The sequence below is a fragment of the Rhinolophus sinicus genome, chromosome 18, assembly GCF_057876585.1.
Source record: "Rhinolophus sinicus isolate RSI-liver-muscle chromosome 18, RSI-T2T, whole genome shotgun sequence".
NCBI classification, from domain to species: Eukaryota; Metazoa; Chordata; class Mammalia; order Chiroptera; family Rhinolophidae; genus Rhinolophus; species Rhinolophus sinicus.
Genome location: NC_142518.1, coordinates 69261151 through 69280042, shown reverse-complemented (window position 1 = coordinate 69280042; position 18892 = coordinate 69261151). Strand labels below are relative to the sequence as shown.

Genomic DNA, 18892 nt, shown 5'->3' with positions numbered 1-18892 from the left:
CACACAGGCCAGGGTTTTGTGTGAAACCTCTGGGTCTGTAGTTCCTACTAGGCTTCCTGTCAGTCTAGATGTGAGTCCCCAGTCTGGTCATCTGCCCTCTCCCTCCTCCTCCTGTCCCCTACCCATACTTCTATGCTTCCTCTCCTCAGTACACCCTGTCCTCTCAGCCATTTTCTTCCTGACAAACTCCCCCAGGTCTGCATTCATTTCACTCCACTCCCTGCCTTAAAGGAAATCATCCCCTCCCCCACCTTGTCCTGCTCTCAAGGATAGGAACTGATAAAACTATTAAGGAACATGGGACCCTTAGGGACAGAGGTCACATATCATTTTTTATCACCTTCCAATATGAGGCCATGAGATAGGGCAGGAGCAGGTGTCCAGGAAGTTCCTTCTGTGCCCTCTCTCCCCCTATTAATGCCCTCAGTTCTATTAATAAAAGGGTATGTGGGCTTTCAGATTCCCGTTTTTATCACACGCCCTGGCATCCAGATTGTTTTTCATCCTTCCCTGGCTGTTCCCATTTCTTGAGTCAGGGTGAGGTTAGCTGGGATCCTTGGGCTGCCGACATCCTCTAGCATATAGCTCGGGTGCAGCTTGGGGGGCCTGAGCCTCCTGCTACTACTGAACTCTCAGGAGCAGCTGCTTTCTCTGTAATTGGGGAGGAGGTAGAGGGTAGTATCAGCCCACAGGACAGTCTTCTAGCCACCAGGCGTTGTCCAGAAGCAGCAGTAGCAAAAATCTAAGGAATCTCCCCAGGGAAAGGAGAGCTGCCACTTCCCAAAGTGAACAGGAATGGAGCCCCTGCAGTCTTCATTCAACATTTTTGCCCCCACCCCCATCCCATCATCAGATTTCTCAGATGCATTAGAGAAGCAAGCACTGGGACATTAGTAACTAGTGGGTGCAGATTTGACTCTCTGACTTAGGAGACAGGTCAGTTGTGATAGGGGCTCTTTTAAGAGATGTTCAGCCCATTTCAGCTTCCTTTTTCCTCATCTATAAATGAGGTTGATAAAAACTCCACAGTATGACCCTCCCTGTTATAGCTTCTATACTTAGTTTTCTTATTTATTTTTCCTCTATACGAAGTACCAACACACAGAGAGACATTCAACTTGATGCTTATATATATTTATTGACATAGACATCCACGACATACATTGTTTGGTGAAAAATACACAGTATAGAACAGCACTAATATGTGATCACATTTATCTGTACATATATCTATCTGGGTACACAGGTACAGGGGATATCTAGAAAAAAATTCATCAAAGGGCTGAGAGTGGTTATATAAGAGTGGAGAGTTTCAGGTAACTTGTACATTAAAGTTTTTGTATTTTCCTCCAGTTTTTGAAGGTTTGACAGAGAATTATACTCCTTTATAGAATAAAGTCATCAAGGAAATAAACAGAATAGACAGATGGAGGAGGGAGCAGGGACAGAGGTCAGGCGGTGCCCTCCACTTTGCTGGTATCCAAGACCTCTTCTTCCCCCAAGAAAGCCACTTTGTGTATTAATTCATATAGATAGATGCCTATGCACACTCCCCACCCCCATTTTTCTCAACACCAGTCTGAATATAGTTAAGGGTTCACTTAGGGCTGGGTATAACACCTTACTGTGGCTCAGAGGGGTCATTGTGTTTGCCAGGGACCTCTTTTGACCTCTCCTCCTCTGGATGCATCAGCTCCTGCAGGGTGATGCTCAGATTCTCAAATACTTGGGCCTTGTTGTTCTCATTGTCACAGGTTTCCTTTGAGTAGCCCTCCTTGCCACAGCAGGAACAGCAGATTGTGTATTTTCACTTCCTAGATCTATGCATATCCCGAGAAACCCCACTGGTGGAAGGAGATTGAACCCAGGAACTGTTGGGGGAATCAATGACCAGTGCTTGATCCTGAAGTCTGACCCTGCCTCTGAGGGGAGGGGCACCCATGGATGGAGGTGGAGGGTCCTGAGACGCCACTAGGATCACATCCTCATCTGAGTCACAGGATATCTTCTAGCTCTATCACGTTGCAGTCAGCACTGCAGATGGCCATTGGTTGGGGGCCCTGAAATGCCACAGGGCTTGCTGCCATCTCCATGATTAGCTCAGATCTCTTTGCCCGCTTCCGTTTCATAAAAGTGTCATCCTAATCCTCATCCTCCCTTATCATCTTGATTAACTCCAGGAAATTGGGAAGACGTTCCTGCTCATTTGTGTACATCCTGAGAAGATGCTTCAGCCTGTAGCACAGGTCCCCATTCAGCTCAGCTCCTAAAAGGAGCTGATGCAGGCGAGTCTGGTTTGCATCTTTCTCAGCTATGATCCCTGCCTGAATAGCGTTCTGGAGCTGCACCTCTAAACAGATCACATAAAGGGAGGCTTTCTCCCCTTGTGCCTGCAGAGTGTTGAAAAATTTACCATGGGCAGTGACACTGCTTTCAGACTCCCCAAACACCAATTTCATTGCACGCAAGAAATCTGCCACACTTAGGCTGGGATTGGCCACCTGGAGCAAACGCATGACCTCCCCAGTTGAGCACCTAAGGGTTTTCATCAGGTGCTTGAGCTTTTCCTCTTCGGACATACTCCAATCTGGCAGGACCCCATTGACTTGGATCAACCAGTTCTCAAAGGTTTCTTCCCCTTGGGCTGGCACCACCCTCCCTGAAAACAACTTCATGTTTCTTTCTGCCATATTGACTCTTAAAGGACCAAGACTCCTCCCCAGGGACCTCAACATGGAATGGGCCCAAGGCGGCAAGTGTGCGTTCTGCCGCCGGCTACTACCCACATGAGCAATGATGCTAGCCATGATAGAATGATCGTCTATATATAACAAAATGCTCAGGCTTTTTAGAAACGCCTAATTTGCAGGAGGAATCCCCAAAGCAGCGTTCCTGGGCTCTGCCTTCCTTGTATCTCAATAAGAACTGTAAAGAAAAGGGAGGGTGGGGTGGTCAATAAGGTAGGAGAGCGCAGGGAAGCAGTCTGCTGTCACTTTCTCTACCTTCCTGAATGCCCTGCAGTACATTTTATACTTGCCCACTGCCCTAAAATTACCCTGCAGAAGACTGTCAATTACAACCCTCTGGAGCTAGGGGATGTCCCCTCCCCTAGCATTGGTGCTAGCAAGGATGCTTTTCAGAGCCACATCCATCCCCTCCTGCCAGGAGGGAGGAGGAAGGGCAACTGTTGCTTCGAATTCTAGGTAAGATAGTGTGTGGAACTGAGTTGGGCTCTCAAAATAGTATCCAATGGTCTAAGTCTCACAGCTTTGTGGTGATAAGATCTCCATTAAACTTACCGTCTCAGGTTTCAACCATACCCCTCCTCAAAGTTTGTCCTATTACTTCTCAGAGTCTTACATGAGTTCGAAAAGAAGTGTGCGCCTTAATTTCACTTCCAGCCTCTGCAACATGTACCCTCCGTGAGAAAGCTTGCTTTCGGGTAAGTCAACCTTTGTCCACCAGAGGTTGAATATCCCAGTCCTCAGGGCCTCACAGAGGGCAAGGCAGGGAAGAGATGGGTCAGAAGCAGCCCCATTCCCTCATCCCGCTCCCCCCCCCCCAACCTCTGCTGTAGTCAAATGGAAAATTCCCTCTCCCATCTTATGCATACAGGCCAAAGTGACCCCTCCATCACATTTCTCCAAGGAAATCGTCTGCTTACCAGCTCTGCAATACGCTGCACAGAATTCAAGTTCGGATTCGGCTTTTGCTGGCCTGCCATTCAGAAAGGGAATAGTAGTTGGACACACACACACACCCTCATATTCCTCCCCAAGAGGAGATGAAGAGATGCAAAGGGGATTCAAAGCAGACAGCGATTCTCCTCCCCACCCCCGCGCTTCTTACCACCCTCTGAAAACGCCCCCTCTCAATTCAGGCAAATCCTACCCACTGGGCAGCACCCAGTGGCACCCCACCTCCTCCCTCAGCGTAGCCGGTCTACGGGAGTGCTCCTTCCCTGCCCCGCAAGTCTCCATTCCCCAAGCGCCCAGAGCTGCCCAGTCCTTGTGGGGCGTCCCCCTCCTCTCTCCGCTCCGGGCAGTCGCACCCCCTTTTTTTACCTGTACTCGGCCGGTGGGCTGCAGATGGTCCCGCGTGGACAGCGATGGATGCCGCCTTCCAGTCTCCGCGGACCTGCGTGGGGGGGAAAGGATGACGCCTCCTCGGCCCCTAGCGACCCGGAGCTGCGAGACCGAGCTGTTCCTCACGGCTGCCCGGATAGGGGGAGCCGAGTCGAGGCTGCTCAGTTCCCACGGCAGCCGTGGTCGCCCCCGCCTACCCGTTGGGCCCTCCCAGGAGCCGCCGCTTCTTTCAGCCTCTGCCCAATTGGGATGAAAGAGCATGATGAGCGGGGCCACGCGGCCAATCAGTGGGGAGCGGGTCCGGCCTCCCTGCGCAGCCTCGGACCCCCAGGCCCTTGCAAGCAAAAGGGGGAGCCTGCGGGCGGGGGCTGCAGCACACAGGCGCGGGAGCCGGAGCGGTGTCAAGTGAAGCTTGGACGCAGCCATCGGGCCGATTTGCATTTACCGGTGAGTTTGCTGCTTTCCCCCTCGCTTCCCTCCTCTCTCTCCCCTTCCACCTCACTCTCCTTTGCGCTTTGAGACCGGATGCATTAGACACGAGGTGGGACAGAAATCAAGTGAACAGTAAGAGTTCCTCACCTTTGTCTAGGGGGGAGGGGGAGAAAGCATTTACTGAGCGCTTTCTGCGAGCAAATGCGCTTGCACGGACGTCTCATTGATTCTTCTCAGCAGCCTGGGGAAGGAGGTAGCAGCGTGCCCATTTAACAGAGAGGGGGGCTTCAGCGCCAGGCAGTACGGTTAGGAAGTGCAGAGCTAAGAGCTCCCGCCCAAGTCGACATGTCTGATTTCAAAGGCTGCCTCTGGTAAACACTCCTCTCTACACTCAGATCGAGGGTTAGTGGAGAAGAGCCAAAGTGGAGATGGAGGGCCCATATGGAACAATATGCAATTCGAGTGTATTTCACAGATGAGGAAATGAGCCCATATATCTTGCCCGGCATCGCACAGCAAATAAGTATCATCATTTAATTTTGCACCCACGTCTGTTGTTCTCCAAATGCCAACTATTTGCCTGGCTGAGCTGCCTGGTTAGCCTTTTTACACCGGTGGCTTCAAACCATCTCAACAGCAGCCTTGGTGTGCTGGTAGGCTGACAAAGGATGAGAAGTCAGCCGGGAGAGAGGTGGAGGAAGAGGTAGGCAACTTTCAGGTACCCATTGTACAAAAGAGGAAACTGAGGCATTTTTCTTTCTCTTTTTACACTACAACAAACTGCCAGTTTATTTTAAAAAGTAAAACATTATTGCTACAGCTTATGACCCCAAAGAACATAAGGCTCAGAGAGGTGAAATAACTTGCCTGAAATTACAAGGTGAAGCCAAAATTTGGACCAAGTCTCTGATGCCAGAACCCATGCTTTCAACCCAAGTATGGGGACAATGCTGGCTGCCTCAGAATCATTTTGGAGAGCTTGTGCCAAATGCAGATTCCTGAGCACCACCTCTGGGGGATTCAGATTTACTACCGCATCGCTTCTCGGCCTTTTGGCTAAGATCAAGTGTAGATTTACTACCATGTTTCCCCCAGAATAAGACCTAACTGGAAAATAAGCCCTAGCATGATTTTTCAGGATGACATCCCCTGAACATAAGCCCTAATGTGTCTTTTGGGGCAAACCTTAATATAAGACCCAGTCTTATTTTCGGGGAAACATGATAGGAAGATGAGTGGGAGGTGTGATTTATATTTTTAAACAGTTCTGTTCTTAATGCTGAGGTGTAGAGGGGTTTGTAAACCACTGCCTAAAACACCACATCATGCTGAGGGTAATAAGTAAATAGACCTGCTGCCCATGCACCTGTCCAAAGCATATCTGTCGTGAGATGTAACTCCAAAGCAGAGCTTCCCACCTAGAGTCCTTCCTGAAATTGTTGGCAAGGAATTTGGACTCCGTGTATGTTTCCGAGTCCACAGCTTGGTAGATTTTCAAATGACTCGGTGGCCCAGAAATGGTTAAAAACCACTCCCCTACATCTTGTAAGAATGTAACATCTTCCTCTTTCAACTTGAACTTGAGAAAGAACTGTGAGAAATGAAACACAATTTGACCTAACCCCCAACCACAGCTCTCTGCTCTGGAAGATCTCTTTCATTTCCTGGCTTCAGGACAGGTTGCTAGGTTGCCCTTCTGTGAGCTCTTGAGGGGACCTCTCCTTTGCTGGATTTGCCATCACTGGCCCCAGAGAAGGAGTAACTCCATGGAAACGGCATGCAGGGCTCTCTGGGAGTGAATGGGCCGTGAAGCCAGGGGCTAGGGAACCTGCTCCATTTTCCATGACTTGAGGGGCTTGTTATTGACTCCTGATGCTTGAAAGCAAATGAGCAATCTGATGCCCTTTGACTGCTGGGTTCATCTTCAACCTGCCAAGGTACTTTACCTGCTCTTTTCTGCCTTCTTATTTACAAACCCAGTATCTAGAGTTCCTTGGAGTAAACAATTCAAATTTGGAGATGAAGCACCTTCCACCTGAGGGCTGTGGACTTTCTCTTGTGGATGGAATAGTGTGGGGGGTGGAGAGTGTGGGAGAGAGAATGCTTGCCTCACACAGTCAGGGGTGATGCTGGCAGTAGCTCTTGGGTTTCCTTAAGACTTGCTTCTGCTCCCCAATATCATGACATCTGAACCTAGTCTCAGCAGACTCTTCTTCTGTGTTTAAATTGGCTTTGTCACCAAATTAGGTGATCTGCAGTTGGACCTGGTGGGGTGGAATCAAATCGGATGAAGACTGGATCTTAGAGCTCTGACAAAAAATAGTGAAAGGAAATGCACTGTGTAAAAGTGCCTGGATCAGGCCATTAGAACAAAGTGAAGGTTTCTTAGTGCAAGACTGAGACTCCAGTTGGATACAGAGCAATCCTTACCTCTAGCCTCATGTGTGGGAATGTATTCCAATTCATGGCTCTAATGAGACCACATTTTCCAATTTCCATAAAGAAACCTTAAAAGCCTGAAGATTACGGAGATAATGCTTTCAGTTGAAACAATAGGCTACATAGGCTACCCTTGGCTGCCTGCCTCCTCTGCCAGAATCTTTCCCTCTGTTACCTCATTTAAGCTTCTTAACAACCCTGTTGAGACAGGTAATTGTCCCATTTTTCAGGGAAGCTAAGTAACTCATATAAGGGCCACACAACTGGTAAGTGGAGGCACTGAGACTTACCAGGCTCAGTGCCCAGGGCTGTCAAACTCCAAAGGACATGAACAACTCTTCTCTGCTGTTTTCCAAACAAAAAATTGAAAATGCACGCTGCAGATGACCCAGTGCATTAGACTGATTTCAGCCTTTAGAACAATGTAGTTGTAATATTACCTTTATTCCTGGGATCTCATTTTAAAAAAAGAAAGAAAGAAACTACTAATACAATTTAGGGAGCAACTGAAATACCAGGTACTGTGCCAGGCATGTTATGTACTTCATCTCATGCACCCTTCCTGCCAATCATTTTACAGATAAGGATACTGAGGCTCAGAGAGGTGAAGAGACTTGGTCAAGATCATAAAGTTAGGCAGTGGCACCACGAAAATCAAACCTAGGGCTGTCTGACTCCACAGCCCATGCCATAACACACTGTGGTGGGGAAAACAAATGTAGCCCTCATTCTAAATCTGCTCTTCTCTGTGAGTCACAGATTTATCTTCTTCACATGGCCTATGTCCAGTGCCATGCACCCACCACTCATGCTTTCAGGCCACTGTGCTTTACACCTCTTCCTCCGCCTAGAATACCTGACCTAACGAGAGGCTGTTCATTGGTTAAGAATCAAGTCAGATGCCCCTCCTCGGAGAAATTTTTGGCTGCTTCCTGTCCCAGGTGGAATCCATTGCTCTTGTCTTTCTGATCTGACCTTAGTGAGTACACCCTCTATTTTGCCTTCCAGTAGAGTTTAGCTCATTGTTGACCTGTCTTCCCTACTAGATTCCCAAGACCTTGAGGGCAGGCACCAAGTCTTATTCACCTCCAGCTCCACAGTGATTTATCCACCCACAGTGGTTTAGTAGATGGTCAATACATGTTTGTGAGCTGATCAAAGGACTGGCTCAGGGACTCCCTGGATGAATGGACAAATATGGGGCTGGATCCTGGGGTGGTCACATAGGCTGTCCACCTGGACTAGACTGGCCAGGGGAGTCTGGAATCCCCTGGGCTCACTTGACTAGGCTGTAAACGCACGAGGTACATCATAGGGTACAGGGTATAACAGCTCAAAGTCCACTCTAGGCCCATCCTGTGGTCTCAACTTTGGAACTCATGTTAAGGGGCCAGGCTGTCCACGATTGTTTAATAACACCTTGGTATTCACAGAAGAAAAGTCTTTCCTGCCTCCCAGTGAACATGGATTTGTTCCACTATCCCACGTCATGTGGTTCTGGCTGGCCTGAGTGTTGTACAGGAGCGTGTGCTCTGTGGAGACAGTGGGGTAAAGAAGCATCTTTAAAAAAAAAATACTTTGTATCAAGGCCACCATGCCATACATGTCCAACCACTTTATCGCATTTGATTTTATTAATCTTTGCAATAACCTTTTGAAGGAGGTCTACTGTCCCTATTTTGTAGCCGAAGAAACCGAGACTGAGTGAAGTGTCTTGCCTAAGGTCACACAACTAGGTAAGTGGTGGAGGCAGAATTCAGTCTCAGGTCCATCTGCCTCCAAAGCCTGGCATCTTAACAGAAAAATACATGGGAAAAAAGTAGACTACCCCCTCCCCCATAAAATAGGAAGAATTATGTTTATCAAATGGTGAATTAGGTATTTAAGGTAAGGTATTTCTAAATTATTCACCTGTAATCCCTGAAAATGATTGGCAAAAATGGCGCAAAGAATCGGGAATGGCAAAGCATAATTAATTCCTCTATCATATATTTCCCCAAATTCTCCCATGTCAACCCTCTGTGACATGCACAGTATGAGGATGCCCCAAATGCATTTTACCCTGTCTGTTCATTTTATAACTGAGACAGGGGAGCTCCAAGATGTCAATGAATTTCTAAAGGTCACACAGGAAGGTGATAACAGAACTGGCACTTAGAATGCTGGTCTGCCAAATCCTACGTAGCCTAGTTTTCTTTCTGCTAAGTCAGCCTGCCTTCTGTAGCTAGTCAACACTTGTTTATAGGTTATTCAGGAAAATGTGGGGAGGAAGTGGAATATTATTGCACTCTGAGATAGAAGAGAGGACAGACATTTCCCTTACCACCCATCCTTATTTAGGTGCAGGTAAAACTTGGGGGAGAAGGCCCTTGGCAGGACAGCTGGGGAATGTTGGGGGTCCCTGTGGCTTTGGGCCTGCAAGCGGAGCTACTTCCTTCCTGGCAGTGGAGGAGGGGCCACTTTGGGCTCTGGAGAGATGGAGGTGGCTGCTGCCAAGGGCCTAGAAGTGCTCCAGAGGGATGCAAGAACAGGGCCTCTTGAGCCTTTGCTCCTCCTGGCCAGTTCTCAGGTAAAGGGTCCCAGGCAGATGGGACCTCCCAGTCTCCTGGCCATGTGGGTTAGGAGTGAGGCCTAAGGCAAACATGGAATGTGGGGGTAGGGAGGGGTGATGGCAGAGCAGGAGAGGCTGAGCTTCCCCCCCCACCACCAAGAGAGTGTGGCTTAGGGTGGGGGGGGGTTGTGAGGACAGATGATTGTGGGGTGATGGATGGAACAGGAGTGAGAAGCCAGGGAGGAGCTGATGGGGGAGGGGAGATTCTGAAAGGAGAAGCCCTTGAAGGCAGATTTCAGGTGCAGCAGCCCAGAGAAGGCTGCAGTGGGCTTCTGGCAGTGCCTGGCTTCTCCCCACTCCCTCGGGGCCTCAACCTGTGGGGACCCCTTTGTCTCTGTTGAGCAGGCCATTAACTGCTAACATAATTAGAGCCCCAACACCTCCCTCCCCTCAGGACCACACAGGCCAGGGTTTTGTGTGAAACCTCTGGGTCTGTAGTTCCTACTAGGCTTCCTGTCAGTCTAGATGTGAGTCCCCAGTCTGGTCATCTGCCCTCTCCCTCCTCCTCCTGTCCCCTACCCATACTTCTATGCTTCCTCTCCTCAGCACACTCATCTCCCACTGCAGTACACCCTGTCCTCTCAGCCCAGTGGAGCCCCTATTCACAACAAACTTCCTCAGGTTCTCAGGTCTGCACTGAGTGTTGATTTCTTCCTAATCCCAAATTTCCTTCCCGTGCCCCAGCTCCCTGGTTACCTCTCGTCTACTCCGGGACCATTCTCAGGTGGGAGCAATAGTTTGGAGTCTTTGCACTGCCTCTTCCCTCTATTATGGTGGTTCTGAACCACTATATTTTGCCCCCCACCCCGGGACATATGGCAGTGTCTGAAATATTTTTGGTTGTCTTAGCTGAGTAGGTCACAACTGGTGCTACTGGCATCCAGCTAGTAGAGGCCAGGGTACTGCTCAATACGATGCTCAGGACAGGCACTAGAACAAAGAATTGTCTGGACCCAATGTCAGTCGCCTCATGTTGAGAACCCCTGCTCTATTATAGAGTTACAGGTCTACAATGTTAGACTTAGAAATTGCCAGGTGTGGAGCCTTTTTGTGCTGAATTTCTAGGAACAGCTTCTCTTTCTGTTCCTCATTCTGGAGAGGGGGTGGGGCATTGCCATGAAACAGCTACAGCATAGGCAGGAATCTACAGAAATGGAGACAGGGAGACTCCCCACTCCCCTAATTTCTACCAACTTTTTGAGAAAGAACTGGACTACAACTTTTGAATGCCCTTCTGCCTCTACAAGATAGTGCCACTTTTTGGAAAGAATAGCAACTTATTCTAGCAATTGATCAGATGCAAAATGTCATGTGGTGAGCATTGAGTGCAATAGGTTTTGGAACCCTCCTTCCCCAAATTTATTTTCTTCAATCTTAAACCTTCTTTGAAGATTAGAATATTTGCTGTGTCAACAAACCATTGTAGTGGTGACTCTGTTCAGAAAACTGTCTGCCTCTAATTTAAGGTTGATGAATTAAGTGTGTGCTTATTTCTCAGCAACTGGCCCAAAGAGTGCCTTGTATCCTTAGAGCTGAGTAGTTTCTTGGGGCTCTGTTTCTAACTAAGCAGTGAAAATGCTCACCAACAGATTTAATGGTCAGTCTAACCTATTTTTTCCCGCTCTTGCCAGTTTCTGCACCACGTTGTCTCCAGCATGGCGGAACAGAACCACTCTCCTGGCAAGGAGCTTCAGCACTGGACTCGAGCAGAGGTTCCTGGAAAAAAAAGCTGGCACTCCCAGGCCTACGCCCTTGGGGCCATTTCCAATTTTATGTCTACTTTTCTGACCTTTCCTATCTATAAGGTTGTGTTCCGACAACAGATCCATGCTGTGGCAGTGTCAGAAGCTCTGCGTCAGCTTTGGCATGAAGGCCCTCAATACTTCTACAGGGGAATCTACCCGCCTCTTCTCTCCAAGACGTTGCAAGGCACTCTACTGTTTGGGACTTATGATAACCTGCTGTGCTCTCTCTCCCCTAATGGGCCACACTCCCTGGGACACCGCTGGGCTGCAGGGCTCATGTCTGGCGTGGTGGAGGCTGTGGCACTCAGCCCCTTTGAAAGGGTGCAAAATGTGCTCCAGGATGGTCGCAAGCAAGCTCGCTTCCCTAGCACCTTCAGCATTCTCAAGGAATTCAACTCTTATGGGCTTTGGGGGCGGCTGTCACTGGGCTATTATCGTGGTTTCTGGCCTGTCCTTCTCAGGAACAGCCTGGGGAGTGCTCTGTATTTCTCCTTCAAGGACCCCATCCAGCATGGCTTGGCAGAGCAAGGCCTGCCCCATTGGGTTCCTGCCTTGGTGTCTGGGAGTGTCAATGGAACTATCACCTGCCTAGTTCTCTATCCTCTGATTGTGTTAGTTGCCAACATGCAGTCCCATATTGGTTGGCAGAGCATGCCCAGCCTGTGGGCCTCTGCCCAGGATGTGTGGGACACTCGGGGCCGAAAGGTGTCCCTGATCTACCGTGGGGGCTCCCTGGTCATTCTAAGGTCCAGCGTGACATGGGGCCTCACTACAGCTATCCATGACTTCCTGCTGAGGAGGTCTCATTCCAGGAAAGAGCTGAAAGACTGACTAGTTGCAGGAAGTGTGGCCATGGCAACTTTGTTATTCTAAGCCTTCCCTGGTTGGTCTAAATACCTACTTTTTTGGCTTGATTACCTAATACAGTCATTCTTTAGCATCTTTGAACTGTCAGTGCACCACCTACCAGCTTGTTGGGCACAAACAAAGCCCAGCAGGCTTCCTTGGTCAGAAAAAGACTCCTGTCTATCCACAGCTTCAACAGCCTCAGACCCAGGAGGCCTTTTAAATAACTTGTAACCCAGATGAAACGTCATTCCCTTAAGGAACTCTTTGACAGTAAGAAGAAACTTTAAAAGGACCTTAATTAGGCACTGTGAGTTCTAGGATCCCTCCGATTGTCCACTGGACCAAACTGAGTAGAGGACCAGGAACTCCAACTTCAAAGAACTAAGCTTGACTCTTAGGATGGGGATTCCACAGAACTTCTCAGATGGCTGCATTTTCATGGCTTTGTTCACTACCCCTTCTACCACTACTCTCACTTCTCAATGTTGTGGGTCCCAGCTTCAGGGTGGCAGTTGGGGCTGAAAATCCTAAATTAGACTTGCCTCAACTGATCAAGTGCCACAAGAACTGGTAGGGCTGGAGGTGGGCGTGAGGAGAGGTGTGGTCACTGGATGGATGGAAAGAATAGACTTTGAGGGGAGAGATTTAGTTGCATGCAAAATAGAAAAATTTAGATACTATAGATTGCTTGGGGTTATCTGCTGGGACATTTTTGATAGCAAGGCAATGACATTGCCTAGAAACCATTTGAGTTTCCCTAAGAAATCTGGAAGTGAAATGACCATATCTCTTCACAAATCATTGCATATTTTATTGCTGTGGTTAATTATAGTTACTGTAACACAAATGCAAGATCCGAAATCTTAGCCTGTAGTTCAGAGCCACTCAAAATATGATCCCCATACCACTTTCAGCATTTCATCACATCACTCCCACTTACATAGATTTCATACACCAGCCAAACATGCCACAAACTTTCCCATGGCCATGCTTTGGCCCACACTATTCTCTCCACCTGTAGTGCCCCCTTTCCACATGCCATTCTGCTGGAAATCCTTCAAAACCTCAAAGCCCAGCTCAGATGCCACCGTCTCTGTGGAGCCTCTTCTGATTTCCCACAATTGAATGTGATGGTAGTCTCTCATGATGCCCCTCTCCAATAACACTTCGTACATGGCGCCAATTCCATTATGTCACTGATCTCATGTGGCTCTGTGTTCTCAGTGTTCTTCAATACCTCTTACTAGACTGTAAAACTCCTTGAAAGCAGGGATTCTTGTACACATTTTAAATCTCCCATTGTGCCTAGGTGCTCAGTAATGTTGGCTGAATTATTGAATTAATTATCAAGCTGTGATATGGTCTTTATCCTCAGGGTGCTGTCCCTTGTACATGAAAATAATGTTACTGACTCACTGTCAGCAAGACATGCCTTTGGGGTGTGATTTTGTTTTATTAGCAGATTTAGTTTTGTGCTAATGATGATGCTGCAGATGATAATGATAATAAAAAATAACTTTCAACTGGAACATTTGATAAGTTTCTGTTATTGATGGCATGTTTGCTATTAGCAACACTATAGGAACTGAAATTTCACCAACAGAAACGTATTGCTTAACTGTCCCATTCAGTTCAACTGGAATTTTGAGGATTTCTAAGATGACAGTATGTCAGTTTCCCCCTTATAGATATGATAATGACCTGGACTTGCACCTCCCTACCAAACCGAATTTGTCATTTATAATGATCTGATTATAGATTCTTGTAGTGAGAATTCCTCAATGAATACCACAGAAATTAAAGACATGGCTATGGGTGATATGAGATCAGAGAGCATTTGCCAGCAAGGTCGATAGAAAACGACTGCTACAGAATAACTGCAAATGAGTTCCCATGTCTGATCCCATGCAACCCTAGATGAGGTGGGGCAGTACTATGTGGATTCTTTTTTTTTTTTCCTTTTATAAATTTTATTGGGGGACAGTGTGTTTCTCCAGGGCCCATCAGCTCCAAGTCGTTGTCCTTCAATCTAGTTGTGGAGGGCGCAGCTCACTGGTCCATGTGGGAATCGAACCGGCAACCCTGTTCAGAGCTCACGCTCTAACCAACTGAGCCATCCAGCCGCCCTGGATTCTTAATGTAGTTATATTTTCTGACATTTAAAAACAGCTTTTGGGCTTGAGATCAATAAAATAAGGAGGTAATAAATATCTGTGTCTGTTTAAAACTTATAAAATGTAGAATTTAACACCAAAGCTAGTTAGTATAAAAAGTTGAAAGAAAAATAATAAAAATCTTTGTATAAGCCCTGTGTATTTTTGTCTAAATATAAACTATATCAGCTTTTAAAAAGCAAAAGGTGAAATAATAAATGACTAATGTATTGCAACTATTATTACAATTATGTGGTCTATTAAAGCTTTATTTTGCTTTTAAAAATTATTTTAAAACAAATAACAATTTATGTGTTTGGGATAACTACATATAGTGTAGTATATTAAAGTTAATAAAATAATGTATATATGAGAGAAGGCATAAAAATGCTTTTTTGTAGAAAAATGAAAAATTTTCACTAACTAATAAGGTAAAAAAAAAATACTATATTTCTCTGTTCTGTTCACCAACTTCTGTTTCTTTCATACCATTTTCTTTCTCACCAAATCTTCACCTCCTTCCCCATCCTCAGTCCCAGTTGGTGACCTTGCTTTCCATTTCATTAAGAAAAGAGAAGCATCCAGAAGAGAACTGCCAAATTAAAAAAACATTTATAAAGCTATCGCCCATGTAATGACCACCCAGAGCAAGAAATAGAACACCTTGATAATCCCCCTTGTTCACCCTGCTCCCACAACCCCCCGTAATGAAATTCCTCCACCACCGTATCCTGACTATTGTGATATCATTTCTTTGTTTTTCTTCATAGGTTTATCTTCCATATAAGTAAATATCCCTAAACAACACAGTTTTGTTTTACAGATATTTGAGCTTTATATACTTTATATCCTTGGAATTGTTACTATCTTCTTTCACTTCGCCTCACTTGTGAGATTCATCCATGTTGCAGATAGCTGCAGTTATTTCATTTTTTTAAATTGTGATAAATTTACTTTGAAAAAAAGCCTCTGTTTCTTAGAGCAGTTTTAGATTCACAGCGAATTTGAGAAGAAGGTACAGAGATTTCCCATATACCCCTTTCCCCATATATACATAACCTCCCCCATTGTCAATATTCCCCACCAGAGTGGTACATTTGTTACAACTGATAAGCTTACATTGATATATAATTATCACTAAAAGTCCATAGTTTACATTATGGTTCACTGTTGGTGTTGTACACTCTACGTGTTTTGACAGATGTATAATGACATGCATCCATCATTATAGTATCATACAGAGTAGTTTCACTGCCCCCCAAATCCTGTGCTCCACCTGTTCATCCCCCTCCAACTTCTGGCAACCACTGATCTTTTCCCTGTCTCCATAGTTTAACGTTTAATAGAACGTCATTTAGTTGGAATCACAGTATGCAGCCTTTTCAGATTGGCTTCTTTCAGTTAGTTAATAATGTGCATTTAAATTTCCTCCATGTCTTTTTATGACTTGATAGCTCATTTCTTTTAAGCACTGATAATATTCATTGTCTGGGTGTATCAGTTTATTTATCCATTCACCTACTGAAGGACATCTGGGTTTCTTCGAAGTTTGGGCAATTATGAATAAAGCTGTTGTAAACATCCGTATGCAGATTTTTGTGTGGACATGTTTTCAAATCTTTTGGATAAATACCAAAGAGAAAAATTCCTGGACTGTATAGTAAGCATATATTTAGTATTTTAAGAAAACTGCCAAACTGTCTTCCAAAGTGGCTGTACCACTTTTCATTCCCACCAACAAGGAATCAGAGTTTTTGCTGCTCCACTTACTTGTCAGCATTTGCTGTTATCAGTGTTCCAAATTTGGGGTATTCTAATAGGTATGTAGTGGTATCTCATTGTTGTTGTTTTTTCACTTTTATTTTTGTACATACCAATGTATGAGTAGTATAATAAAATACCACAGTTTATCCATCCATGATAACTTTGAGGGACATTCTGGCTGTTTCCAGTTTTCAACTGTTAAAAAACAGTGCTACCATGAATATTCTTGGTAATGTACGAACATGCAGGCATCTTTAGGATATTTATCCAAGAGTGGAATTGCTGGTTTATAGGGTATGGGCACATTGTCGTGCGGGAGACCCTGCTCGCTCCGCCATTTGTCATGCACGGAGGCCTTCTCGCCGCGCCATCTTTCAGGCGGGGTGGCCTGTGGGGTCTCTGCTCCCGCTCCCCACACAAGAACGCAGGATATGGTGAGGCCGAAAAGGAACACCCACGGAGCCATAGGTAGGGGAGTCATACCACTATGGTCTCACTGGAGGCTGGGCCCACCGGACGCGCGACCTGCCGTCCGCCTTTCCGCCAACCGACCTACCGACGACTCTCCTCCACTCTCCTCGACTCGGTTCCTCTCCTCTCCACTCTCCTCTTCCGCTCTCTTCGGCTCTCCTCTTCTGCTCTCTTCGGCTCTGCTCGGCTCTGCTCGGCTCCTCGGCAATCCTCGGCAATCCTTCGTAGCCACAGCAGTTATACCGGCGGCCAATCGGCTAACCGGCCACAGCCGACGGCCAATCAGCCACAGCCAACGGCCATCCACCACCCGAGCCAGCACCCTTCCACTTGAGGCCGAGAGCCTGTAAACTACTCCCTGGGGCTCTGTCCCCACACACATTCAGCATTATTAGATGATGCCTAACTTTTCCTAATGGTGTACCAATTTACACTCTTACTAGCAATGTTTAACAATTCCCATTGCGTCACCTGTGGCCAATATGTGGTATGATCACATTTTTAAATTATTGCTCCTCTAATGGGTGTAAAATAGCCTCTCATAATTTGATTTTCCTGATTACTAATGATGTTGAGCATCTTTTCATATGCTTATTGGACATTAGGATTTCTTATTTTATGAAGCATTTATTCAAGACATTTGACTTTTTTTTTCTATTTGGTAGTGTGCCTTTTTCAAATTAATTTGGAGTTATATATATTCTAGCTGTAGTCTTTTGTCCTTTACATGTGTTGCATATATCTTTCCCCACTTTGTCTCTTACTTTTTGATCATTTTCATGGTGTTGTTTTTTTTCATTAAATAGAAGTTCTCAATATAGTCAAAGGTATCAATCTTTATTCTTTATGCATGGTGTTTTTTGTGACTTTTCAAAGAAATCCTTCCCTACTTCAACATCATTAAGATATCCCCTTATGTTAATATTTAAAATTTCTATTGTTTTGCCTTTTACACTTAGGTCTTTAATATTTTTGGAATTAATTTTTGAGTAGAGTGTGAGAATAGAAGTCCAATTTCAATTTTTCCCCTTATGAACACCCAATTGCCCCATATCATTTGTTGAAAAATTTCTCCTTCCCCTACACATTCACAATTCCAACTCTGTCAAATATCAAGTGTTCATATATTCTTGGGACTATTTATGGCCTCTCTGTTCTATTCCGTTGGTCTATTTCTCTAATCTTGTGCCAATATGACATTGCCTTAATTACTGTAGCTTTGTAATAAGTCTTGATATCTAATAGGGAAAGTCTTTTCCACCTCATTCCTGTTCTTCAAGAGTTTCTTAACTGTTCTGATCAATATCTAAAAATAGATGCAAAATTGTGTTTTCTAAAAAAACTATTGTTGAGATTTTAATTTTAGCAAAAGTTAGCTCTTGAGTTTTAATGTAAATAAAAATAATGGTTGAGATCTAACTTTAATGTTTTCCAAAGTTTCATAATATTCCTCATAGTGTCTAACGTATCTTTTGTTGGATTTTTATCAGTTGCTGAGGTTTTTAAAAATTGTTAACAGTAAAGAGGAATCTCGGGAATGGGATTATTATGAGTTTCTTATGGGTAATGCTCTTCTTTTTTGTTTTAAGAGAGAATATAATCTTGTGTTAAGAAATCAGCTTATCAATTTTCCCACCACCATTTATTAAAGAGGATTTCTTTTCTCCATTATATGTTTTTAGTTTCTTTGTCGAAAATTATCTGCCCATATATATGTGGGTTTATTTCTGGGTTCTCAATTCTATTCCATTGATCTATGTGTCTGTTTTCCTGTTAATACCATGCTGTTTTGATTATTGTTGCCCTGTAGTACAAGCTGAAGTCAGAGAGTATGATACCTCCAGCCTTGTTCTTTTTTCTTTGGATTTCTTTGGATATTCAGGGTCTTTTGTGATTCCATAAAAATCTGATGATTTTTTGTTCTATTTCTTTAAAAAGTGCCATTTGGATTTTGATGGAGATTGTGTTAAATCTGAAGAAGATATTTGCGAACAATGCCTCCAATAAGGGGCTAATATCCAAACTACATAAAGAACTCATACAACTCAACAACAACAACAAAAGAAAAACAAGCTATCCGATTAAAAAATGGGTAGAGGACCTGAACAGACACTTCTCCCAAGAAGACATACAAATGGCCGACAGATATGTGAAAAGAGTCTCAACTTCACTAGCTATCAGGAAAATGCTGATCAAAACTACAATGAGATATCAGCTCGCATCTGTTAGAATGGCCATTATCAACAGATAATGTAATAAAAGTAATAAAAGTAATAAAAAGTGTTAGAGAGGTTGTGGAGAAAAAGGAACCCTCATACACTGCTGGTGGGAATGTAAATTGAT

The 18892-nt window shown here is 45.2% G+C and overlaps 1 protein-coding gene and 1 pseudogene across 3 annotated transcripts; one reads left to right on the top strand and one right to left on the bottom strand.

Moving 5' to 3' along the window:
- Positions 1-1118: 1118 nt before the first annotated feature.
- Positions 1119-4261, bottom strand: ZCCHC18 (zinc finger CCHC-type containing 18; annotated as a pseudogene). The gene is made up of 2 exons (XR_016019915.1): positions 4065-4261; positions 1119-3717 (listed from the first exon to the last, which is right to left on the bottom strand). The product of XR_016019915.1 is annotated as a zinc finger CCHC-type containing 18 (transcript).
- A 112-nt stretch (positions 4262-4373) lies between these two features.
- Positions 4374-17218, top strand: SLC25A53 (solute carrier family 25 member 53). 2 transcript variants are annotated; one of them, XM_019718805.3, is made up of 2 exons: positions 4374-4532; positions 11199-17215. In XM_019718805.3, the coding sequence occupies exon 2, from the start codon at positions 11223-11225 to the stop codon at positions 12141-12143; it is 921 nt and encodes a 306-aa protein (XP_019574364.1). In that variant the 5' UTR covers positions 4374-4532; positions 11199-11222; the 3' UTR covers positions 12144-17215. The 2 variants fall into 2 exon arrangements, with proteins under 2 accessions (XP_019574364.1, XP_088650910.1); XM_088794784.1 differs by lacking the exon at positions 4374-4532 and adding an exon at positions 5392-9525 and having other exon boundaries at positions 11199-17218.
- Positions 17219-18892: the final 1674 nt, after the last annotated feature.